This window comes from Xiphophorus hellerii, chromosome 2, assembly GCF_003331165.1.
Source record: "Xiphophorus hellerii strain 12219 chromosome 2, Xiphophorus_hellerii-4.1, whole genome shotgun sequence".
Classification (NCBI taxonomy): domain Eukaryota; kingdom Metazoa; phylum Chordata; class Actinopteri; order Cyprinodontiformes; family Poeciliidae; genus Xiphophorus; species Xiphophorus hellerii.
The window spans coordinates 29,471,713-29,498,780 of NC_045673.1; the positions used below are offsets into that span (position 1 = coordinate 29,471,713).

At 40.2% G+C, this 27,068-nt stretch overlaps 1 protein-coding gene across 1 annotated transcript; it reads left to right on the plus strand.

The window, feature by feature from the left end:
• Nucleotides 1–535: 535 nt before the first annotated feature.
• Nucleotides 536–25,537, plus strand: slc6a15 (solute carrier family 6 member 15). The gene is made up of 12 exons (XM_032546016.1): nt 536–668; nt 2,924–3,450; nt 11,138–11,295; nt 12,134–12,260; nt 13,661–13,842; nt 17,490–17,600; nt 18,887–19,128; nt 19,279–19,477; nt 20,722–20,914; nt 22,787–22,946; nt 23,080–23,242; nt 24,323–25,537. Exons 2-12 carry the CDS (start codon nt 3,150–3,152, stop codon nt 24,701–24,703), a joined length of 2,217 nt encoding a protein of 738 aa, XP_032401907.1. The 5' UTR covers nt 536–668; nt 2,924–3,149; the 3' UTR covers nt 24,704–25,537.
• The last annotated feature ends 1,531 nt before the right edge of the window (nt 25,538–27,068 follow it).

Consider the following 27,068-nt stretch of genomic DNA (forward strand, 5'->3'; position numbering starts at 1 on the left):
ATTGTTTTTATCGCGACACCCTGGGAGATTCAGCTCGTGGATGAGGGATTAAATTCCGACCATGAGCAAAATAAAAGACAGAAAACAACACGCTTTTTCCCCCTTCTGAATGAACCCCAAACTACAGTCTTTCGTTCATATGAATTTTAATCAACACGTAAAGATAATCCCCAGAATATCCGACGGAATCCGCAGCCATTGTGGAGGATAAAGCGTTTATAAACAGAGGCACATTGCATGTCGTGAGCCAGCCCACTTCCGTGTAGTAGGGGGGGGGGGTATTCTCGTGGGTTGAACCAATTCACCTAGCAGAACGGGGGGGGTACGGGATGAAGAAGATGCTCATTTTCTTAAAATTTAAAGAGAAAACGTGCGAAAATGGCGCGTGTTGTGAAATAAACCACCAGGATATAGTGGATAAAAATAAAGGAGTTAAGATGGAGGGCGGGTTCGCTTCGTTGTTCGGGGGGTAGAAGGTGCGGACATCCCCTCGAGATGATGCCACCGCTTGGGGCGGCGAGCTGTAGAGAAATAGAGCGCTGAAGTCAGATGAACCCACATAAACCGGTCGGACCGAAGCGAGTGATGATGTCTTCCCCGTGCATGTCTTCTCACAACTTCATCCCCTGAAACGGATCCTGTCGGGAAAATTCTGCTGTTACGCTCAGGTGAGATGAGGCGTTTCTGAATAGCTTCTCCGGCGTGTAGGAGGCAGGTTGTTGAGGACAAAGGCATCTGAGGATGAGGGTGTGTGTGTGTGGTGTGTGTGTGGTGTGTGTGTGTGTGTGTGTGTGAGGCTGCGAGGCAGCAGGATGGAGCTGAAGGCCGGGGAATGATGAAACATCTCACATGGATGTCAAGAAGCGCGCGCAGCTCTAATTTATGCCAATTCGGAACAAATTGTGCCGGAGTGGATCAAAAATAGCATCACAATGACTTATATTTATATTGCTATTAATTAAAAAAAATATATATATATATATTTTTTCTGACCGCATTTCTTTGCTGTTAGGTAAAAAAAGAAGAAATTGGACGTTTTTTATTTACATTTTTCTTCTTCGTGTGTTGAATTCTTACCTTAAACCCTATTTGTTTGCTTAGCTAGCGTTTTTTTACATCCTGGTTCTGTTATTTAATAAATCATCCCCGCACCCATTTTTTTGGCTGCTTTAGATCGCCTGCTCCTTTTTGCTCCTCATTCAACAGCTAATCTGAAAGCGCTAATCTAATCAGTATATAATCCTGCGGTAGGTGGGCGGGAAGCGTGCTCTCCTCAGGAGGACCCCACACACACACCACACCCTCCATGACATTTTATTTAGAAGAAGCTTGAAACGGGTGGAAATAAACGGACGTGTATTAATGAGCAGAAGTGGCGGCATTTTCTCCAGCTGGACCGGAGCAGACAGGGAGGCTGCGCACCTTGCCCGCGCGTGGATGACTGCGTGGCCGGGGCTGCACACACCCTGGACGGCTCTCTTAGTCTGCAATGGTCGTAAATTACGGTCGTTCGGAGAAATGGGGAAAAGTGGAGAGAAAAATCGGAGTGAAATAAGAACATTGAAGGGGTTTTCTTCACCATCTGTCGGGGAGCGGCGGAAAAATAGTTTTGGGTTTGGATGCAGCTTCGCCTCCTCAAATATTCAGGAGACTGAAAACGTGAGAGCTCCACCTGTCCCAGTCCGATTCTCTCCCAGGCCTTGAGTTTCTCAGAACAGCGACTAAAAGAACAACATGATCCCCATTCATTGATGCCCATGCCAGCCATGTGATTCCCATGTGAGGGCATAAGGCTGCATCCTTTATATCTCTCTGTCTTAGATTAATGCTTCACAGTTATGATCATCTTGATTTAAAAAAAAAAAGATTTTCTAACACGCAGCATGACCTAATTTATTTTTATATAAACAGAAAAGCTACAATTATTGATATTGCTGCTAAATTAATACTGTTTATTACACTTCAGGTAATGTTTTCTGTTGCATTAAGGTTTCGATACATAGGCTTGAGAATTATAAAATTAATTTAAGTTGTGCTTTCACGTGCCTACTGGGCAATGTCATATCTATTAGCCATTTTATTTATTTATTTCTATTGAGTAGCATAAGTATAACAAACTGCTAATTAGCTTAGTTATTACTGTAGTCAGGCTGTTTGCATAGGTGCAGTCAGCTACTTTGACATGCAGCATTAGCTTAATAAAAGAGATGGTTAGCACTCTTTTCCCTTAAGCACTTTATCTTTAGTGATCTTATGATGAAATCTGAATTTATGTTTGTTTTTTTCTAATGCACACTGGGTCAAAATTCTACATACAGGCTCAAACATTCACATGGATTCTAACACTTATCTAGATGTCCCACAGCAAGTTGCAGCCACCAGCTACTGCTTGGCTACCTTTTTGTAGGCACCAGCTTGCTTCTGATAGAATTTTAACTGGAAACTTTTACAAATTCTTCTTATCAGAAATAGTTGCTTTTTTTGACACTTACCCGGATTTTAAACATAGACAAAATTTCCAATACAGTTGAGGTCAGAGCTCAGAGGTTATCCAGGCGCTTCATGTTAGCTTGCTTTATCCATTCTAAAAACAGTTTTGATGTGTGTTTATTGGAACACCCAGTTGTACTTTTTAAACTCTAAAACTTTTTAAAATCGTTTGTCAAATGCCGAGAGTCCTCTGGTATGCAATAAAGCGTAGAACAAAGGGCTGGTTTTTACCAGGCTTATATATAATAGACTTGACTTGGTGGATCTTGCAATGTTCTTGAACATCCTGACCAAGAATTCCTTTAATTAGAGGTTACAATTTGAGATTTGTGCCAGACAACCAACCAATGGTAGAAGTATAGACGCCTAAGGAATGAGTGTTGTAGTTTCACTGTTATATACTGCTCATACTGTTTCTTTTTCTGCTCCACAGACATTTGGTGATAATGAAGAAATAAAGCACTTACTAACCACTCAACCTTCACAGACTTTTTGAATCCCCCCTGGGTCGTTGAACGCCCACCCTCCCCTTGAGTTCTTTACGAGGTGACTCTCACCGGCTGCAGGCACCGCCTTTAAAATCCACCGCCAAGACTTTAAAAAAAAAAACAACAACAAAAAAGACGTTCCACCCTCCCCGCCCGTGTTTGCTTTATCAAATGCCCAAAAACAGCAAGGCCGTCAAGAGAGAGCTTGACGACGATGTCACGGAGTCTGTCAGGGACCTGCTTTCCAATGAGGACGCCTGCGACGATTCTTTCAAGAAGAGCTCGCTGATTGTCGACAGCCCCGAAGGCGAAGGCAAGGAGTGCGATGTGGAGGAAGGGGCCTCGGACGGCGAGGAGGAGGAGCGCCCGGCCTGGAACAGCAAGCTCCAGTACATCCTGGCCCAGGTTGGCTTCTCTGTAGGCCTGGGCAACGTGTGGCGATTCCCCTACCTGTGTCAGAAGAACGGAGGCGGTGAGTTACTCTCAGCAGGCCTCTTTTACAGTTTTAGTGTGGGCAGTTATAGCTTCCTCCCACTCAGACTGAACAGCAATAATAGAAACACATTATAAACTTAACTGGGAGGTAATATTTGTTCACAGCTGGAAAATATTTGAAAATAAGTTTATTAAATCAAACCTTGACAGTGTGATGGCCCCTGACTGTGCACCGTTGTTTTTTCTCACATTTATCTGTCTCTTAGCTATACTTTAATGTTGACTCAGGCTCACTACCCACTTCTACACATTCAAACCTTGCATTAGATAACAGGATGTCTGGCTGTGCATCCTTAAAAAAGTATTAAATTCATGTATCTAAAATTAAGGCCATAAAATGTCTTGCTTTACAAAAAAGTAGTTTGGCGTTAAATATGTTGTTCACCGGTCTTAATTTTTTTAAATCTTTAATTTAATCTTTTACATTCTCGCGTGCAAACATCTATGGCGTTTTGTGACTCTAGCCCGTTGAGTCGATTGCTAACTAGCTGCTAGTATACCCTTGCTAGCTAGCTAGCAAGCTATTTACACGGCAGGACTATTTAGTGTTGTATATTATTTGTAGTGTTTTTTTTTTTTCTTTTTCATTACTTTTCTGTCAGGCAAAAGTTTGAGTCACATGCAGTCATGTGTTGTGTTTTATGATTTGAGGCGGTTGAGGCTATCGCTAACTAGTTGCTAATATACCTTTGCTAGCTAGCCAGAAAGCGATTTGCTTGCTCCCCAGAAATGGTCACCATATTACTAGCACTAATCCAGCAGAGCAGCATTTGGTGGACATGAAAGCTGAAGTTTAGTGGATTTTAAAGCACTTGTCCTACAAGAAGTGTCTTTAAAAAAAAATAAAAAAAAGTCTTAAAAAGTCTTAAATTACAGTTGGTGAAACCTGCACAAACCCTGGATAAAATGTTCCTAATTCTTTGCATCTTCTCTATCATCCCTGCACGCCTTCCTGCCTGAGATTTACCAAAATAAAAGTATTGTTTTATTATTTTCTGTCAATCCTTTATTTATACAGGAAAATCTCTGGAGACTCATTGTCTCATTTACAAGAGACTTGTTACATCATCAGCAAATGTATGTGACATGAAATGTTTGCGCTTGCTTTGAAAAGGCCAAAGTCACTTCAGCTGACTTCATGCACACATCAAGCATGTGTGGCTTTAGAAATAGAAGGTTCTCTGTTGGAAAATCATCTTTGATTAGAAAATAATGGTGTTGAACTGAAGCCACACGTCTCCACCAAAATCCAGCTGGGAAATACAGTATAATGATGAGTAAGTATAATGTAAGTCAGACAACAGATTAGCTAAATTAGACACTTAAAGGTGTTATTTGGGACCAGTGGTAAGTCGGTGATTATTGCCTGTTTTACAGAATGGCTGAGGTTAAAGGTTCAACCATTACACCTTATTGTTGGTTTTCTAGCTTGTTGCTCGCAGATGTGTTGATTTTGATGGTCGGGCAGTGCTTTTGTAAAACAGCAGTAGTGAATGGAAGCAGCTGAAAGTATCAATTTTCATCAGATGATCAGTTTGTGTTTTTACTCAAACTCATTTACAAGACAAAACCTGTTATTGCTAGGCCTGTCACAATTACACATTTTGATGGACAATACATTTTCTCAGTAGTTATTGCAATAAACAACAATATTGACTATTTTCAAGTAACATAATGGTAATGGCATAATAATGCAAACTCTCAAAGATCGACAATATTGAATTTGTAACAAACATTTAACACTGGAACTGGAAGACATTTTAAATGTCCAAAATAAATAAACAAAACAACAAATAGAATGTATACCAAAGTCTCTGTTAACATTTGCCCTTTGAAAAAGGGAATAGAGGAAACCGATGCACCAGACTGAAGCTTTTTTATCATCTGGTCTTTGGTATAAAGAGATAGAGACACAAGAAAAACAAACATGCAAATGGAAACAATCAAGTTTGTTTTCATTTATGATGCGATTAATTGATTTATTGCTTATTTCGACAGGTTTAATTTGAACTCAGAACAGTATTATTGCTATCAAAACATTATTCTGATGGCAATCTGTCATATCTTACAACGACATGTTTGGCCCTAAATAGTCACTTGAAGCTAATGTGAAATATATGAATTGTCATTCATGTGGCTCAAACACTGACGAGAAACAAGTTGCTTTTGCAACTAATTTTCACAGGTTAAATCATCCAATGGACTTTATTTTTGGGGGGGGAAAACCCAATAAGGCAATAAGTTGCTTTACCTTAGACATTACTGATCAGTAGTTTCTGTGTGTGTCAACTCTGTCGAATAAACTGTTGTGTCCTCGTCCCATGAGCTTGGGTTGCTCCTTCCCTTGAAGCAAAAAATCAAATTATTTTATAACCCTTATTACGGTGCGACTGTTTTTGGTGGGGAAGTTGACTGGTTTTGATGGGTGACAGGAAGTCCACCCTGTTCACTTTGATCAATCTCAATCACACATGTCCTCTGTGTGTTTCCTGCACAGAGGACATGTGGGGAGAGTAAGCGTGCTCCCTCAAATCTTTTCCATATTCCCATCAGAACTGCCTTTTTTGTTGTGTAAATAAAAACAAATTCATTGTTTTGTTTTCAACAACAGGCATTCTGTGGTTCTAGTCAACACATGACCATGTAAGGTCAAGCCTATTTGTTTCAGAAAGATGTATGTTGAAATTAGCACTTAGCTATGACTATGAGTTTAGTTTAGGCTAATAGTGATTTATTTGTGTATATTTATTTTGTACATAGCTACATAGAGAAAGTAGGTATGTTCAACTCTAATATTTGCTCCATTAAACTGAAAAATGGGGTTTTCTTTCATTTTAACATTTTTATTTGGTTAGCTGGCATTACTGAAGAAAGGGGCAACCTAATATTTGAATTCCAAATTTCTAAGGCATTTAAATAGCCGCAAGTCATCAACAGCCTTTTTTCTGTCTGGTTTTCACACCAAATGTCACAAAATGTTCCCACAAACTACAAACAGCGCAAGAGGCTGTCAGACTCAGCTGGAGCTTAAGAGAAATAAACCAAGAACAAACATGTTCACCTCATAGCAGCTTGTGTTTTTATTTCTGTGTGCTAGCCTTCTGTGAGAGGTACACTTCTGATTTTGTTTTATTAAATGTATTCCAACTCCAAGCCCATGAGAAGATCATGCATCTCTTTCGTAATAACACCGTACTTGCTCTGTGTTTACAATCAGTGTTGCACAATGTTGTTCAGTATTAAAATTCATCTCTGGCTGAGGAAGGGTACTACTGCATATCTACTATATCTTTTCAAGATACAGCAGATGAGTCCATATTATTAACCACTGGTCTGTCCCCACAAGACAGTCTGCTTACTTTTTGACCAATAAGTGTCACATGACCTCCTGAGAACCAACATGCCGTAATAACCTGTCTGTGAACTCGTTTGGAAATCAGCTGTGTTTGTCTAACAGTAGCCACATGGGAACGCGGTGGTATCAGGAACACGTTAGGCGTTCTGAGGATGCTCTGGTGATAACACCCTACACGTATGTGTCCTAGAAAGGTGGGAACGAGCTGCAGGCGCTTCCCACCCGGAGATTATACAAAGCTGTCGCCTGCTTCATGAAAGCTGATTAAAAGCAACTGAGACGGACGGGTTCGTCTGGGAGGAGACCAACTCTCAATCTGGGTGTGTTATTGTTGAGAAATGATGAATTGTCGGTGAGCTTTCCACACCAAGAGAACAACAGTTACTAATATAGTCGAATAAGATTCCTGCTAGACGTAGTCATATGAAAAAGAAAACTTCTCACACATTTGAACATATAGGAATTTGCTATTGAGTTTAACGATGCAGTAAATTTCAATATAAAAAAAAATAAGAACAGATTATTATTTTTTGCTGTAGAATAAAATAAAAAAGGTATTAGGATATTCCTACATTTATTACTTTTAAAAATGGCGGTTTGGGTCACTAACCCGAAAACTATGGCTCCATTTTATATATATATATACATATTTTATATATACTGTATTACAGACCAAAAGTTTGAGCACACCTTCTAATTCAATGGGTTTTCTTTATTTTCATGACTATTTTTAAGGCAAGAAATCCCACTTATTAACCTGACAGGGCACAGCTATGAAGTGAAAACCATTTCAGGTGACTACCTCTTGAAGCTCATCAAGAAAATGCAGAGTGTGTGCAAAGCAGTAATCACAGCAAAAGGTTGCTACTTTGAAGAAACTAGAATATAAGGGGTATTTTCAGTTGTTTTACACTTTTTTGTGTAGTGCATATTTCCACATGTGTTATTTATAGTTTTGATGCCTTCAGTGTGAATCTACAATGTCAATAGTCATGAAAATAAAGGAAACTCATTGAATTAAAAGGTGTGTCCAAACATTTGGTCTGTACTGTATATATATATCTATATATATATATCTATATATATATATATATATAGATATATATGTAGATATATATATATATATAGATCTATATATATATACCTATATATATATATATATATATATATATATATATACTGATGGAATGCAAAATCCAAGAAGGCTTGTTTTGGTAACAAATGCACCAACAGCAAGACATAGCTTTGATCAAATAGGACAAAGCATTATTCTACTGAAAAGTTTAATATACCACATATTCTATCTATAAAACCTCAAAGTAATCAATAATAATTCTGGGACTTCCAGCGGTCATTAGGCCGGAGGCGGGGTACCCTGGACAGTTTCCCAAATGTTTTTAGTTCAGTTTCGGTGCATCTTTCTGCCTCTGCTTCTCTGCGTGTTTCTCTGTCATGTTTTCAGGCCTGCTTTAAACAACTCCTTGAACCCTGCTGTGTTCATCTATAATTTGATTATAATGGCAGATCTGGGGCTTGGTGCAGGTCCCTGTGAGAGTCCTTCTACTCCTATTTCAGTCAGGACCTTAGTGAGTTGTTAACAATGTTTTAAGAGAGATTCTTTACCTCTGTCTCCCTCCCTTTGCAGGGGAATTGGAGGGTTAACACTTGGTTCAAAGGTTGAGGGTAGACTTAGAAAAAACCTCCATGGTATTGCTTTCTATTTACAGTCTAACCATTAACAGATAGAGCAAAGAAAGAAGTTGTATATAAATATATATACTAGCAAACGTATTCAAGCTAGCTTGCTAAGCTAAGATAGGAGCAACAGTTGAAACTTTAAGAGTAGATACAGTATATATATATTAGTTCTTTAATAAAGTTTAGCAAAGAAAGTGATTGGACAGATATGATTTATGATTAATTATTTATTTTTTGCATCCATTTAATCGTGTTCTTACATATTGTGCGTACGGGCAAATGTATGCAAGCTAGCTTGCATACATTTGCAAGATAGGAGCTAAGATAGGAGGGACATTTGGAACTTTAAGAGTAGACACATATTATATCTTTTCCTAGCTGTTCAATACTTTTTAGCCAAGAAAGTATTTAAATGTGAACAATAAACTAATTGTTCACATTTATTGTTTATTTATTTACAACACATGATTAAAGACACATTCAAAATTTGCTTTGAGGCTCAAGAATTGTAAAAAAATCCAAAAGGACTGGTGGTTTATTTCAGGAATGAAGTAGGAAATTACGATCAAACCAATACACAGCCGTATAGACCGTTGACTTTGTTGGAAGCTGTTGAGTTTCTTTTTCGAGAACAATAGATACCAGACAGTTTCCCCTCCAAGAATCAGCTGTATGTGAGCAAACCAGAATTAGCTGTTTTGATATTAATAACAGGTCGTACATAGCACATCCTTAAAACAACACATAGACGGGACACTCATGCTGATTTTCCTTTGTATTGCCACTCCCACCCAGGTCAAATCTGGGAGGGACAGCGGAAGTCAGGAAAAAAATTTCAATAAACGCCGGGCCATATGGAACAATAAGATCTGTTGAAAAGGACATAATATCACCAACCCACCAGAGTTCACATCTGTTGTTGTGGTTTGTCTGCAAGACATGACGGAGCGGCTGTGGCTCAGCAGGAGAGACGCTGAGTTTGATTCCAGGCCCCCAACCTGCAGGGCCCTGAAATCCAATCTGATTCTATCTGCAAATCGCTGTGTGAATATGTGACTTTTAACACTTTGAGGGGTCAGTCAGACTAGAACAAGCTTACAAACCCAGCAGAATGTTTGATAGACAGCTGCAGCATACGGTGCTGAGAAAAAGTATTTGCCCCCGTACAAAATGGTGTCTCTAAAGGTTTCAAATCATCAAACTAATTCCTGCCACAGCACGGCAATCAGATTTAAATCCAGACTTTGACTAGGTGAAACACTTCATTTAACAAGCTTATGATTGGATACAGTCCTTTGGGATTTTGTGCAAGAAAGCAAAATTCGTTTTACATTCTAAACTATGGCAATTTGTTCAGGACCCAAAGAGGTAAACCCACCACAGACCATCACACTACCACTTTGTTTGGCTGTAAGTAGCTCCATTTCCGTCATCCATAAAATTGTGTAAAATCTTAATGCCACCTTTGGCATTAAGATGTACGGCCCATATCAAAAACTGTCAATCGACATTTGGCTCATTTGCCTTTATCCATCCATAAAATATTTTCCCAAAAGACTTGGTGGTTATGAAGATGTTTTGTGGTAACTGTCAGATGATCCTTTCTGTTTCTCTGGTAGGTTGTGGTTTGGCTTTGGAGCTCTCAAGTAGATGCTTTTTCACTCTGTCTCATACGAGCACACCGACCTTAACAAGGGGTCATGAGGCCTGCAGTCCTTTGGATGTTGTTCTGAGTTGTTTTTTTGAACCTTTTGAATGAGTCATCAATGCACTCTTAGGAGTAATCTTGGTAGACTGCACATCCCTGGAAAGGTTCGCCACCGTTCCATCTTTTCTCCATCTCCTTGGGATTCGCTGGAGTCTCACAGCCTCAGATATGGCTTTGTGAAACTTTCCAGAATGGAAATCGACGACTTTCTCATCTGGTCTCAAACTTCTGCATGTAAAGGCAAGACGTGTTTCGCGTTTCATGTTGATCTTTGTTTTACATTAAAATTTGTTTAATGATCTGAAACATTTTGGTTTGTAAATAAGAAATCCTCAACTTTCCATGGCACTGTAACTCCAGTACAAAACCAGCAACAGTTTTCAAGACATTTTTGTCATTTCACACAGGACGTTTCACCCCAGGTAAAGGGAAGGAACCTCACCACATTATCTAGTTTCCCCTGATTTGAGAGGAAAAGAGACAATATCTGATCTAAAAGCTCATCGACTCCCTAAATCCATTTATAGTTGTGGTTGGTAATCTACACCTGCAAGAGCTCTGCCTTTACAGATGTGACTCTTTTTATCTTTCTTTACCACACCATTAAGGCCTGCTCTGATGTTGGTAAATCAGCCTCAACTCGTAAACTTATAATGCAGTTGTAGTCTGGGTTAGTGTAAGACTTCGGTGTCTTTTATAGCTACCAGAATAGTTTGGCTGCACCACACATCACAAGGGAGATGAAAACCCACCAGATGTTTAGAAAGAGCAACGTGTGTCAGTCGTCCCATGTGCATTGTTGCTTCGAGGAAATGAAACCTGCCGATGTTATCTGATGTAATGGCTTCCTGCCCTTGCGTGTTGCTTCATCGAGCGTGCGGCGCGCTGTGTTTTGATTGGCAGGGGCGTACCTGGTGCCCTATCTGATCCTGCTCATCCTGATTGGCATCCCGCTGTTCTTCCTGGAGCTCGCCGTGGGCCAGCGTATCCGCAGGGGCAGCATCGGCGTGTGGAACTACATCAGCCCTCGGCTGGGGGGCATCGGCTTTGCCAGCTGCGTGGTGAGTCAGATGCCGTGAACTTTTCTGTTCCGCACTCACAAAGTGAAAGCTGTCCAGAAACCTCCCCCCATCCCCCTCCCAAAAAAACCCCAACATTGATCCTTCTGATGCAACGCCACTGTAAGATGTCAAGTAGCATAAAGCATTAAATGTCAAAGTACTACGTAGTAGTGCTAATTGTTTTTCTTAAAAACATTTTTACATAAGAAATTGATTCATACAAAATGTCAGTGTATTTCAGTTATTTAATCCTTGAATTGGAACAGAAGGAGACTTGTTCTCTACAAGAAACCTGTAAGTCTTTTTGAGAAAATAATACATTTTGTATTTAAAGGCCAACGTACAATCATTCATTTTAAGTAGGTAAGAAGGGTAACGCTTGACATTTAAATGAAAACTGTATAATATATAATACATTATTTCACTTTTTAATAACAGGAAAATAAATACGTCTGCTGCTAAAATAAACGACTATACCAGTTGTATTTTATATATTTTATCCTTAAAATGTATTTATTTTGATGTACGGATTTTTTTTTTAAAAAACCCCAGAAAGATTTAGTATAATTTATGAAGCACATTATACATTTTACCATTTACCTCTTTTTCTTGAAAGATTAATGACTTGTAGTTAGAAAGCAGTGTGATGGGTGGCGCTCCCTTTGCTTCTACAGTGTGATTGGCCTTTATGTTTCATGAGCTGAAATATTTCCAAACAACCAAGTCTCAAATAACATGACAGAAGATTTTAGTGGCTTTGAAATGGTAACTTTTTAAACCGTTGGTTAACCTCGATACCGGTAAGCAGATTATGCCTCATTTACGTGTTTGCTTGCAGGTGTGCTTCTTTGTGGCTCTCTACTACAATGTCATCATCAGCTGGAGTCTGTTCTACTTCTCCCAGTCCTTCCAGCAGCCGCTGCCGTGGCACGAATGTCCGCTTGTCAAGAACAAGACCAGTACATGTGAGACACCAGCAACATGTCACATTTGGGGGGGGGGTTTTTCTCTCTCTTAAAATAGATAACTAATGTCTTAAATAACTTTCTGGAATATCTTCTGTTTGGGTCCACAGTGTTGGGTGATGTGATGAAAATGTTTTATTACAATATTTTTTAAACAGTAAAAAAATTATGATCATGGCGTTATCCTGATTTTTTTACAAGCATGGCTCTAAAAGAATGAATACATATTTAAAAAGTATAATATGCAAAGGAGTTTTTACAATTTTGCCAGTTTTTGTCCAGCACAGATGATATTAATGTTTCAAACTAATTTGTCTTACGAAAAACAATCGGCTTTAACTTCAGTTTCATTTTTGCTTGATTGAAAATTTGGTATCACAGTTTTTTTTTTGTTCTCTAATTCATTACAGTTATCAGTTTCATTTAGAAGTGTTAATATGTGGCTAGGGTTCTTATTGTGAATGTTGCTGTATTTACAATGTAAATAGAGGCATAACTGGTAAAGAGTTTAACAGATAAATTTGACCACTCTTAAGGGCACAAGCACTAAGCGAAATATTTACTTACTTAGCATTAGACTCCAGCTGCAGTTAGCAGCTAGCAGAGAGATCTGCACCTGTAGTTTGCACATAGTGAGGCAATAAAAAAAACAAAACAAATTTCTTGCACTGCTGTAAAGTCTAAAGTTCAGCTGCATTCAACACTTTGGTCCTTTCTGGTTTAAACATGGCTGCCTTGCTCTCACAGCCTTCTGCTCACGAAGGATTAGCAACCATTTATGTTCTTACCTGGAAATAATAGTCTCAAACGGATACATTAGGGTGTCAAGCTTAAAGCGCTCACCTTCATATGTGGGTCTCAATATTTGTTTAGTCTTTATCAGATGAAGTCACACGATGAAACAACAAGTTGGGGGAATAAAAGTAGATAAAATTAATGTCAGCAAAAATAGCAATTCCACACTCTTGATCCCAACACACACGCACTGCTCAGAAGAGCTTCAGTAGCAATGCACGTTTTAAAGGACTGATGGTGCCACAAAACCCTTTACATTTATTCATGTTTAGACCAAGTAAAACATTAGCATAAGACAGGAAACAGTGTGATACTAGCTGATTAATCTTCATTTGAGTCTCAAACAGCTACATCCAGCTTAGGTACAAGCCGAAGATGCAAACTTCATTCAGATTCATCCAAATATTCAATTAGGAATCTTCACTATGGGAGGTAACATAGTTACAATATGTAGTTCACACATCTATACCAATAATGAACACACCAAACTGTGTTACTGACCGTCCATGCATCTTGCTGGGGTTTTTTTTCCCTTGCACGTCTCTTGGTGCAGAAATGACTCTTGCCGTTCTCTGAACCTGACTGTTGTTTGATTTGAACCACAGATGTGGTGCCAGAGTGTGAGAAGAGCTCGGCCACCACTTATTACTGGTACCGTGAGGCCCTGGACATCTCCAACAACATCTCTGAGGGCGGAGGACTCAACTGGAAGATGACAGTGTGCCTGCTGGCCGCCTGGTCCATGGTGTGCCTCGCCATGATCAAGGGAATCCAGTCTTCAGGGAAGGTGTGGAGACTTTCTATTACTTCCGAGTTAAATATAGACATTTAGTGGCACCTTTTTCTGAGTAGTAGAGAAAACGATGTGAGAATGGTGTCCAAGAGCAACCTAGTAGAGCAGAGAAAATGGGTTACTACAGCTGCCCTACAATCCTGCTAATTTGGCTCAGTTAACTTCTCAGTCTGAAAGTGCTAATACAAAAAGTCTTCTTTTGCATCGTCAGTCTTCCCCGGTATAATTAGCTCACTTTAGCGCAATCTAAAGGGTCTAAAGTGACAGATTAGATGTGACTTCATAAATCTTCCTCATGAAATATTTCTTAAACTGCTTATGATCTTTAAAGGACTTCTTGCTTCAGCTTAGTATAACAAAGCATCCGGAGGGATTAGCCCCACCAGCTAAAGGTTGCTCTCCTCACTCGTCATCTCCTCCGTACATCATGATCTTAATCGTTGCAAAGTTTCTCCAGTCATATGACCAGCATTAACCATGTTCCTCTGGGTTCAAAGTCAGGCCTGTGCTTCTGGCTTAATCTTTTATGGATACATTTTGATGCGGGATGTTGATTAACTTTGAACCGCGAGAGTGCGAAGCTGGAATGAACACAGTTTGCTTAATGTCTTTGTCTTTAAAAGACGAGGTTCTGGTTGAAGGTTTTAAGCAAGTCGTTTGACTGAACTTGGTGATCTTTTTGAATGTTGCTGGTTGGTTGTTGTTTTTTTTAAGGTCTTATTGGCTCTAGTGGCCTTTTTTATAGTGAATTGACAGTAAAGTGGGTAATGAGAGAAGGGGGAAGACATGCAGCAAAGGTCACCAGGCCGGGAATCAAACCTGCGACTGCCGCGTTGAGGACCAAGGCCTCTTTATGTAGGTTTTGCTTAGAGCACCCTCTTCTAGGGTTTTTGCCTGGCTTCCACAGGAGACAGTGTCAAAAGATAATACTGTATATGCAAAGCTGGGAAGCATCTCTGAAAGCTCTGTCAGAGAGTTTTGTGGGCGGAAGTCAGACTTCCCAAAGTGAACTGGACAGTATGCAACACACCAGAGACAGAGGACACGCTGCTAAAAGCTAAATGAGATTTCCTACTTTCCATCTGGACATAAGCTGTTGCTCGAATTTCCCCCTCTTCATCTGACCTGAAGTGAGTCTCTTCAGAAGTGGAGTGGCTGAAACTTTCATTGCCATCAGAAACATAAAGTCTACATGGTCTCTGGGGTTCCATCTGGTTTAAAAAAATCTCCACTTTGGAAAGCAATTTAAAAAAAAACACCAGTCAGCTACATACAAAAGAAAATACAAATATCCCTTAGTTGCGAACTTCCAGGTGTAGGCAAAATGGAAATATGTCGATTCACATAAGGATAAGGGACAGTAGAATAATAATAAATCTGAACAAATCTACTCTGGATATTTTATGACACGGATATTTTCTTTTTGTCTGTTCTTGAAAAGACTGAGAACTGCGTTTTCACCGTCTTTGTGATTCCAACTCATGATCCTGTAATAATTCTGAGAGAGACGGAGGAAGTTCAAACCATCTCTTTCATCGATCATAATGGGCAAAGATCATATTCCCTAGTCCAACGTCTCTCTGCCCGGGTTTCTACCCACACGGCCGGATGGAAATGTGAAGAGGAACGACAAAAGCAAACGAGGTAGATTAGCTGTTTGCCTACAACTTTATACTACTGTGGAATATCCTTGACACAGTTCAACTTTTCTCAATTATACCACTTCTAGGAGCTTATATTGGAAATTTAACGGAAGCAGAGTTGCGACAAACCAAACAGATGTGGACGAAAACCAACAAAACGGCTTTTTTTTTTTTTTTACTGAAATAACCTCTGAATATCCAGTCTACACTTGTTTTTAAGCAAATCCAAACTTTTTGATTGTATTTTAAAAATCAGTTTTTCCTAACCAAAACATACACCGCTGTGCATGGCGTTTTCTTCCAGAGAGTTTTCCTGATCCGGTTATCTTACAAACGATTCTGCTCTCTGTGCTGCAAAAGAATGGAAAGGCTCACACTTACCAAGCTTACACAAAAGCCTTGCCCAAAGAATCCCTGAGCCAAAAACAATATTTCTGTACCATGTGTATGTGGGGGTGTATGTGTGAGTGTGTGCGTGGGCGTGAAAAGGGATCAGACCATTTGGTTACCATGGCAATGAGCGCCTTTTTGGCTTGGTTTGATTGCCAGGAGTTTGGCAAAAAAAAAAAATAAATGGCCTTGTGGTGGTGATGGTGGATTTTGCCTACAATGTGATGTACTGGAGAACATAATCTGTAACTTTATGGATTAGGACAGATTATTAGACACATTAGACTTTAAAGAATCACACACTTCCACAGTGTGTAATAAAAATGTTTACACGTCACCTTGGAAAATCGGTGCGTTTGTACCTGGGTGTGAAGATAACAGTGGGATTTTCCAAAACCTGACCTTTTTGCAGGATGGAGCTGCATGTAATCTTGAAGCGTTCAGGTCTCTTCTTTACAAAACATAAAGTCGAAGACCTGAAGCCTAAAACTGTTTGGCTTTAGGACGAGTCCGATCAAGGTTTTAGACAAAAGCTCAGCCCTGTGTGGGCTTTTCCCAGGGCTGAGCTTTATCATCAGTCTTGTCCAAAGAAAAGTGAAGAAAACAAACAAAGAAATCTCTCAAATTGGACTTTTGACTTCATGTTGGTTCAAATTTTATTTTGAAACCGATTTTGCTCTCTTCAGTTGCTTGCTTTTGTGTTGCTTTGAATAATCTTGAGTAAGAAAGGAGGCATTACCAGTAGTCTTGCCCAAAGAACTGAAATAGGTCAATATGAGTTTGCGCCAGACCTAAAGAGAACTCATTTGAGACATGGCACCGCCCCCTTCAGAATTACATATGGACCACCAAGCAGCTGACATAATGTTTCCGATTCACCTAACCAGTGCTTATGACTCAACCACAAACCACCTCAGAGAGTCTGCAGCCGCACCCTCACAGCCCATCCTGTAAGTCCATGTGTCACCGTGTCTTGGGCGGATGACTCAGGTCTTTTATCCGGCTCTCCGTCTTTGAGGCTCACCTTGTCCTATCAAACAAGCCCGTCGGCTAATGATGGGTTTTGCATGTGGGTCAACAACTAGTCATGGCCAAGAACCACAACAGAAAATGCCACAGACTGCAGAAATATTTGGATGCAAATCTATCAATTACACACAAAAAAAGAAGCTATTTATTGCCAACTTTCTCGATGATCCTACATCCAGCCCCAGAAACAAAATGATATGTACACTACTTTATCTGCCTTTCATGATGTCCTTTTGTTACTTTACAATACACAGTTTGATCAGCACAAACATCAAGTTGCCATACATATCATGGGACCCAAATGATGAATACTGGACATGGAGGTATTTTAACACACAGCTGCAATGAACCAAACCACAGACTCGGCGCACGTCTCATCTTTATGTTGCAAACTGCAGTCTTTAATAATCTCTCAATTTGCATGAACGTAAAGAAGCTTTGCCCGTCGGGGGATTGTGACAGTCAGGGAGGAAGTTCAAAACAACGTTTATTTTTAGAGTTTTTCCAAAGACTCATCGTTTATTCTGACATCTTTTTTTTCCTGAGAAGGACTAAACAGGACTTCTCGCCTCCTTGCAGGTGATGTACTTCAGCTCCTTGTTTCCCTACGTCGTCCTGATCTGCTTCCTGGTTCGGGCGCTGCTGCTGAAGGGCTCCATCGACGGGATTCGACACATGTTCACGCCCAAGGTAGAGCATCGACTGAAGCCGCGTTCCTCCGTCCAGGAACAGAGTCAGAGCTGATTGGTCCCTTATTCTACACAGATTTAGAAATAGTCTCTCTACTAATACCATTTATACTATTAATTGGCCAATATTCGCTCACACTCTTCGATATTATTATTTTTTTCTTCTTTTACACTTCCTTCACTTTACTCCCTGATCGTTTCCCTGCATGAGCTCAAAGAGTACATCTTCACGTGATAGGCTGGCTCCTCGGGAGCGAGCAGCCAGTAGCACGGCAGGCCACAGGATCGTGTCACCATGGAAACAACAGCTACAAGGTCCTTATGCAACCAGCCAGCACCGAGACGGTGATTTTCAGCAGAGCACGTCTGTCTTTTGTGTCTGCTGCGTCTCGTCGCCCGACGTCTCCAAGAGCCGGCGGCGGTTTAGTGTTCGTCCTGCTCCGAGCTTACAGGGGCCGAGGGGAACGTATGGAAAAATAGGAGATGTTATGGAGAAGGTTTAGAGCCGTCGCCTGACAGGGTGGGATGGCGAATGTTGTGGAAAAGATCATTGTATCGCTTGTCCTTTAAAGGGGGAAATTTCTCTGCCAGATTTGAGCGTCTGGAGGCTTCACTTTAAAATACAGAGAAAAAAAATCTTTACATTTATTCATGCTTTGATGTGCATGCATTAAATTCATTTTTAATAAATAATTTAAAAAACCATAAATCACACTATATTTATCAAATTATTGCAAGCTAATATCACTGACGTTTATGGAGCTTTAAAACGAGAGCATTTAAAGAATATTTTAAAATACATCAATTTCCTCGTATTCTTTGTCGGTGTGTGAGCTCCAATAATTATTTATTTGTTTATTTTGTTCATTTACAGTCTAAAATGAACATTTCATGTTAACATAAGCTAAAGTTTTGAATGAAAGGGAGCGGTTTGAAGGGGAAAAAAAATCTTATATGGTCTACCGTTTCTCTCAAAGTTAATTTATTATATTATAAGCATAAATCAATCGATCCATGTAAATGGCAATTTATGTATATAAAAATAACAACAAAAAAATATTATACTTGTAATGATACATCTCTCTACTGAATCAACATACTTCTTTATACCTTGATAGAAAATATTTCATTTCCTTAAAAGTAAAAATAGATCCACTTTGTTTTTCTTCTTCTTTTTTTTATTATTCTTTCTGACCCTCTCAAATTATAAATGCCGTCTCTTTCTATAAATTTGTAGTTTTTTGTTTCGCAAGCACTAACACGCGAACGTGTCTGCTCTGACCTCAGCTGGAGATCATGCTGGAGGCCAAGGTGTGGCGGGAGGCGGCCACGCAGGTCTTCTTCGCTCTGGGCCTCGGCTTCGGCGGCGTGATCGCCTTCTCCAGCTACAACAAGCGCGACAACAACTGCCACTTCGACGCCGTCCTGGTGTCCTTCATCAACTTCTTCACCTCCGTGCTGGCCACCCTGGTGGTGTTCGCCGTGCTGGGCTTCAAAGCCAACATCATGAACAGCAAATGTGTTGCTCTGTAAGTGAGAGCTGTCCGACAACAGACTGAGATCAGTAAAAAAAAAACGGTGAAAATAGGCCCAACGACCGGGTCTTGATTTTTAGGCCCGACTGATTCGTGTTTTTTTAAAAAAAAAAAATTTTTATGCTCGATCTTCTATTGTTTTAGAAACACTAACAAGATTGTGGCGCTGCTGGGGAGCGACATTGACCAGAGCCTCATTCCCCACCACATCAACCTGACGCAGGTCAGTCAGGTCACTGCTGAAGACTACCATCAGATGATACAGATCATCAAGGGGGTGAAGGAGGATGAGTACCCCAAACTGGGGCTGGAGTCCTGCAGTATTGAAGATGAGCTCAATCAGGTACATGAAAAAAAACAAAAACTCAAGTTTTGAGTTTTTTCCTCTTAATACGTGTAAACTGTTCAAATAAAGTTATGACTCTGTGGCTACCAGGCAGCTTTTTGATTATTTTACAAGGAGGATTCGCTCATTTGTAGCCTCAGTGACCAGGCTAGCTAACACTAGCCACCAGGCTAGCTAATATTAGCAACACAAGTCGATAAAGTAGTTCTCTCCATTTATAGTTCCAGTTGAGCTAGTTGTCAGTTTGATCGTGCTTTGCCTAAAATGAGGTTTAAAAATACATGAAGGTAATTCAGTTATTAAATTAGCGTTTGGATTTTACCAGTTTTCTATCATCCATTTATTGGCTAAATTGTCATTTTCTCTCATAAACTCTCATTCACATAGTAACGGTTCTATCAACGGAATTTAACACGTCGATCAGAACACATTTACAACTTGAAGTTGTTTTTTTTTCTCAAATTTATTAACTTATTTCCCCGATACAAAGCACATTAATTAGCATTGCTGTAAATGCGCCAGAAGTGGCCAATTGGCTATTTTTCCATTTGTTGTCAATGGAAAGTTGACCATACTGTTAACTGTTATTGTACAGTTAAAACCCCAGAGTAATGGTTAACAAAAAAATAAAAACAAACAAACACAGACAGCTCAAAAGTGATAGTTGAAGTCTTTTTTTAAATATTTTCAGGTAGTCAATATAGAATTTTGGTGAGAAGAGTCAACCCATCACAGTACTCTTCATTTATACCGATTCTGTTTTTTAAGTGCATTAGTTTGCAGTAAAGAAGTTCTTCAGTGTAACTTCATACCAACGCATGCAGCCACTCAGCAGTCACTAGGAACTCACCTTGGGGGAAAAGGCTGCAGCTCTTTCTTTATGAAATATACAAATGTTTGCCTCTAAAAAAATTTACTGCCATTAACTAACGTCAAAACGAGCTGTGTTCCCATGATGCTCCACGCTTTAAAAAAAATCCATTATTCAGGTCAAAGTTCTGAAAAATCTGTGGCTATCACTACGCCTTATGTGTATTATATTGAATTTGGAAATGGGAATGAAAAGGAACCGACAACTTTTTTAGTCTGAAATCAAACTTCAACGGGACGTTTTGATAGCCTTCTGAACGGTCAGCTGAGCTTTCCTCTCAAACAGCAAATTCAATCTGCAGCCATCCTAGAACCAGATTTAGGAAGAAAAGAGATACTGCTGGTAACTTCATTTTCCTTCCCTCCACCAGGCTGTCCAAGGCACAGGCCTGGCCTTCATCGCCTTCACGGAAGCCATGACCCACTTCCCGGCCTCGCCTTTCTGGTCCGTCATGTTCTTCCTCATGCTGATCAACCTGGGCCTCGGCAGCATGTTCGGCACCATCGAGGGCATCCTCACCCCGCTGATCGACACGTTCAAAGTCCGCAAGGAGTTTCTTACAGGTCAGAAGGAGTGGTCACCTAGCAACAAGCTCTTTGACCACAAATATTACCGCCGGCCGTAAGAAATGTTTTAGCTTTTAGACGCCAATATGAATGAAGCTGAAGGAGAGATGCAGGGCATATGAGGTGAGATTGTCCCAGTTGATTTTGTCACTGCAAAACTGACAACATTTTTTGCAATGACTCTGATGTTTTTAATTAAAGCAGTATTACTGACTAAACTTTAAAAATGATGTAGCTTTATATTATTAAAGCTAAAGTTTAATCAGTAATACTTTTATAACAAATTTATGTCAGATCATGATTTCTTGGTTAATGTCAAGTTGTCATAACGAAGACATTTTGAATAATGTCAACTTTGTATTAAAAGTGTCATGATTTACCGAATGACACTTTATGACAAGAGTCATCAATATTCATGAAGACTTACTCATGTTCATGACAGGTGTTATGACATGTTTATGACGGTGTCATGACAGAATTATTCACAACCCATCAAATAAAGTGTTACCAACATCACTATGTTCCACGCTCTCCTAGAATCCAACAGTAGAGTGAAGAGTCGCTTTAAATTTCAAATAACAAAATGTCATGCAGAAATGTAAAACAGACTTTCCAAAGACCAAACCTCTTAAATCTCAAAGAATATTTTTTAAATGTGACCTATTAAGTCTCATTGAACAATTTAGGATAGCTCTATACAAAACATGGTCATTACATTTTATGTTCTACAAAATCATTCTTAAATAATGATGTTTTAGTCTACTTTGAGGTGTTTTAGGGTGCCTTGTCACTTTAAATTCAAATGAGCTGCTGCTGGCCACGCCCCCAAACTCAACATTTACACTCACACGTGAAAATGGCTGCAAACTGATGTGCAGCCATGTGTGTATAATTATACAACTATACATCTTTGAAAAGCAGAAGTAGAGCCTCCAGCACAATCACTAAGAGTGCAACAAGTGGATTTTGGATGGTAGATGAACAACAAAACACTCGTCTTTTCCTGCAGCCATAGTGAAGCAGATATAGCGGTTAAACCACCTGACCAAATGTATTGGAGCTCCACGTTAGTTGCTAGGTAACAGGCAGTGACGTTACTTTGCTGAAGGTTTTTGAAGTGACTCATTTTCCAGACACTAAAAAAAGAATTACCTTATTGCCAAAAACCGGCTGGAGGTTGTTGGGGTTTTTTTTAAGCTTGCTGAAAGTATAAAAATGTACAAAATGTGAATTTTGCATAATTCCTTTAACAGTAGAATCTGTCCCGGCTCTAAAAGTACAGTAGATACCCCAGACGGTATCATATATAGCAAGAAAATGAAACTCATTTTCATTTTGGGCCATATCAAAAATCTGAATGCTTTTTAAAGGGACAGTTGTGCCAGAATGTATTAATAAAACCAATTCAGCTGTCAAAATATCAATAAATAGGTGTTGGTTTCAGTTATTCGTTGTTTGTTTCATGACTTGTTTCTTAAAATGAAATCACACTGATCAGTCCAGTCCAGGTTTTTGCGATGGTTTTTGTGAGGGTTGTTTTGTAATCAAAATCACAGATTTTGTAGCACTAATTTAGAAATATTTGTAAGGAATTTTTAACATATTTATGCTAATGTATGTTGTTCTTGGCCAATATTGAAAAAAAAATATTTTTTACAGTTAAAAATTAGAAAGAAATGTGGTAATCTGTTGCTTTTGTGTGAATTTTGAGTAAGTTCAGTGGATTTGTTGAAAAACTGGAGGGACTTATTGACGTAATCTGGAGTTCAGAGGGCCACGTAAAAAGCTACGGTGGGCCAGATTTGGCCCCCGGGCCTTTAGTTTGACACGTGGTATACAGCCTGCTGAGTCCCCGCCTCTGTGTTGCAGTGGGATGCTGCGTGTTGGCGTTCTCCATCGGCCTCCTGTTCGTTCAGCGCTCAGGGAACTACTTTGTGACCATGTTCGACGACTACTCCGCCACGCTGCCTCTGCTCATCGTCGTGGTGCTGGAGAACGTGGCCATCGCTTGGTTCTACGGGATCGACAAGTAAGCGTGTCAGCAGGCGGCACAAACAAGCCTCGCGGCCCGATTCTTTGCGCTCGCCTTGTAAACGCGCCGATTTCTACCATGATTTCGGCGAAACAACAACAAACAAAACGCTCCTCCTGCTTCTCCCCAGATTCTTTGAAGACCTGAAGGACATGCTGGGCTTCACTCCGTATCGCTTCTACTACTACATGTGGAAGTACATAACGCCCATCCTGCTGCTGCTCCTGCTCTGCGCCAGCTTCATCCAGCTGACCATGACTCCTCCCAGCTACAGCGCCTGGATACAGGAGGAGGTAAGCGGAGGCCTCCGGCTTCTCCAGAGCAGACGTCCCCCCACCCCTACCGCTCTGTGACCCTGGAGCCGAATGAAAGCAGATTAAAGGGGGACCAGAGGGAAGCCGGGCGGTAGCACAAAAGTACAAAAAACACAAAACTTCTTAGAAACAAACGTGTTTCAGCCAAGAACAATAAACAGGATGTTTGGTCTGCTGTAGAAACACCAAAGCACCTGTGTGATTTTAGAACCAAGTGGAACAAAGACTAAACAAGTCAAAGGTCTAAACATAGTCTTCAGTTTTTCGTGAAAAGCATTCCCCCCCCCCACACACGTTTTTTAGTCACGACACGGCCGCAAACTTCAATGTGTCGTGAAACAGTGTAAAGAAGTGCAGATTAGTCAAGGAAAGTAAAAAATAAATGATTTTCTAAATTTTATTTATTTTGCAAATGAAAATCTTAAAATTGTTGTTTTTATATTTAGTTCCTTTTGGAAAATTTGCTCTGTCTTATTCACACTGTGTACATCCATTTTTAAGTCCTTGAACAGACTCTCAGTTGGATTCAAGTCTGGACTTTGACTATACCATTCAAACAAATGGATATGCTTGTATTTATAGCATGTCTTCTCTAGCAGGACTAGTTTGTTCCCTCTGTGTTCAGGAGGCTGTGCAGAGCAAATTGAAATTGAAACAAAAGTTTTATCCTTGGAATTCCTGAATTTATGTTCAGTTGTACAAAAAATATATATATGTTATTTTGTTGTCAGTCCGATGTTAAATTGCTTAGAATATAGGTGTGATGCTAATTCGATCCACTAGGCACTTAAGGAATGAAACAAACTTTTCAATCTCAGAATGTTGATTGTTTCATTGATGCTGCTTTTGCTCAAACAAGGCTTTGAAATTGAATCTTGATCAAGCACTGATTTTGCAGCATTACACTGCAAACCCAGTTCAAATGCACAGTCTCGTGAGCTCCAAGTCTCCCTTTTTGCTATTTCGTGTTGCTCTAATCCCATAGAATCCCAATAAAATACCTTGACGTCTGTGGTTGTATCGTCACCTCGTCACATCTCTCACCTCTGCCCCCTTCAGGCCGTAGAGAAGACCCTCCACTTCCCTCCCTGGGGCATCGCGGTTTGCATCTCTCTGGTGGTGATGGCCATGATGCCCGTACCCGTGGTCTTCTGCCTGCGCTACTTCAACATTATCGACGAGAACACCAGCGGCCTCTCCACCGTCGCCTACAAGAAGGGCCGCGTCATCAAGGAGAGCCCCCGGCCGGAGGACGACGACGACGCCAGCCTGATCCACGGCAAAACCCCCAGCGAGGCGCCCTCGCCGATGCCCGGGAAAAGCATCTACCGCAAGCAGAGCGGTGGCGGCGGCACAGAGGTGGACACGGCTCCCAACGGCCGCTACGGGATCGGTTACCTGATGGCGGACATGCCAGATATGCCCGAGTCGGACTTGTAGACTGACTGCGATAGTTAGCCCCGCCCCGGCCATTTCTCTCCTCCACCCTTCTGCGTGCGTTTAGTCAGCCATTGTCATTGTTGTACACTGTTACTGCACTGTATATTCTTTGTAGATATAAGGTAGCTGCTCTGTTGTTTGTCGTCTCTGAACCTTATGTGACTGTAAGCCTAAAAACAAACGGTTTTGGAAGAGAGATTATTCTCGTCCAATTTATTTGCTTGAATTCACCCCTGAACTCTGACCCTCTTCAGTTTTGGCCCCTTAGTGAACCTGTAGAGCTTACAGAGTCCTGAAGGTCTTTTTGGGATTTAGGCTTGTTTGCAGCAATACCCCTGCTGTATGAAAAGGTTGTCTACATTTAGGTCCCTATATTAAAGCATTGAGGTTTGTCCCAGTGTATACACTATGGATGATGTAAAGATACAAGATGGAACGCATTATTTCTGGCCAAAGTTCTCATCAGCATTGTTAAAACAGTGAGAGGACGGCGCTTGTATTCCACTCCTATGATTGTCTGCAACAGAAGTGTGCCTAAGTCATTTATATTTGTTTATAGAATACATGCTGAACATTTGAGGTATTCTGTAAATACAATATAAATATTATAAATATATTTATCCTGATAGTTTGGATATCAGAGCAGTGTTTTTAAGGTTCAGAGGTACTTAACTCTCATGTCTTTGTTTTTTTACTAATGTTCTGTCAGTGTTGGTGAGGACTGTGTCCTCTTTGTAAATATTTTTTTCATGAAATGCTTAAATTGCGATGTCTCTTCCCCCCCTCCTCCAGTTCAAGAATAAAAGTGGAAAACAATCCATACTTTGACACTTATTTAATTTTTGGCTGTTTTATGTTTGGTTTTGATACGATGCCAGATGTTTTTATTAGCACTTCAGTTTTTATTGCACTCGTATAATCCCTCTGTGATTAGTCAAGGGATTTTTTTTTTTACAGTTCAGAACAGCACAAAGTCTTCTGCTGTAATTATTTTACTAATATTATACTAATTATGAAACCAGACTTAACAGTTCTGTAGAGTCAGCATTTCAAGTGAGAGTATCCCCACTCCAAATCCAATATGGCTACCATTTGTAACTTGTTTAGCTGAAATATGTTGCAGACACGGTAATGTAAGCGAAAATATTGCTACAGTGTGACAGCTATAGTAGCCAAAAATTGCACAAAAGTAAGACTTGTGATATTTCTTAATAGGAATACTCAACTAAAAGTAATGTAGAAAAACTACTCCCAAAAAGCCGCTTGGAAATGTAACTAGTTACATGTCACCTTTGGAATTTGAAAGGAAAAATATTTGTTTTTAGTTATTCTGCTAACCTAGAATTTTGGTTACCAAGTTCTAGGCATCTCCATTTCAGTCAGCTATCTAACAGCTAGTGGTCATCGATAGCTATCTATCTAACAATTGGAGGTCATCGCTAGCTATCTTAACAGCTAGAGGTCATCACTAGCTACCTATCTAACAACTAGAGGTCATCGCTTGCTAGCTATCAGCTAGAGGTCATCACTAGCTAGCTATCCATCAAAAGGAGGTCATCGCTACCAATCTAACAGCTAGAAGTCATCGCTAGCTACCTATCAGCTAGAGGTCATCACTAGCTACCTATCTAACAACTAGAGGTCATCGCTTGCTAGCTATCTAACAGCTAGAGGTCATTGCTTGCTAGCTATCTAACAGCTAGAGGTCATCGCTTGCTAGCTATCTAACAGCTAGAAGTCATCGCTTGCTAGCTATCAGCTAGAGGTCATCACTAGCTAGCTGACAGCTAGAGGTCATCGCTAGCTATCTAACAACTAGAGGTCATCGCTAGCTATCTAACAACTGGAGGTTATCGCTAGCTGGCTATCTAACAGCTAGAGGTCATCGCTTGCTAGCTATCAGCTAGAGGTCATCACTAGCTAGCTGACAGCTAGAGGTCATCACTAGCTAGCTATCTAACAACTAGAGGTCATCGCTAGCTATCTAACAACTGGAGGTTATCGCTAGCTAGCTATCTAACAACTAGAGGTCATCGCTACCTATTGTTAAGAAATAATGATTATTTTGGTGCTTAATACAGCTAATATACGACATGTGTAAAGGTATAGCCAACACTTTTATTTGGAACGGTTTTCTGTTGAGCATGTGGGAACTGGGAATGGCAGACAGGCAGGCAGGGCCCTTTTTTCCTCCCCCGCTGAAGACAGAGTAATAAATTTACATTCCGATAGGGGGCAAGAGACTTCTTGGCGCCTCTCCCCGTATCAGAAAGAGATGACCACGAAGTGGTCCGTCCTTTTACTTAGCTAAAAACCAGACATCTGAGCTGTAATGAGGGGAGTTTCCAAGTTTCTTTGGGGGCCG

Excerpts from the sequence above, each read along its gene's own strand:
- slc6a15 (XM_032546016.1), top strand. The coding sequence starts at position 3,150 with ATGCCCAAAAACAGCAAGGCCGTCAAGAGAGAGCTTGACGACGATGTC. Across the intron at positions 3,451-11,137 it reads GTGTCAGAAGAACGGAGGCG|GGGCGTACCTGGTGCCCTAT; the intron begins GTGAGTTACTCT and ends TTTGATTGGCAG. Across the intron at positions 20,915-22,786 it reads CCGCAAGGAGTTTCTTACAG|TGGGATGCTGCGTGTTGGCG; the intron begins GTCAGAAGGAGT and ends TCTGTGTTGCAG.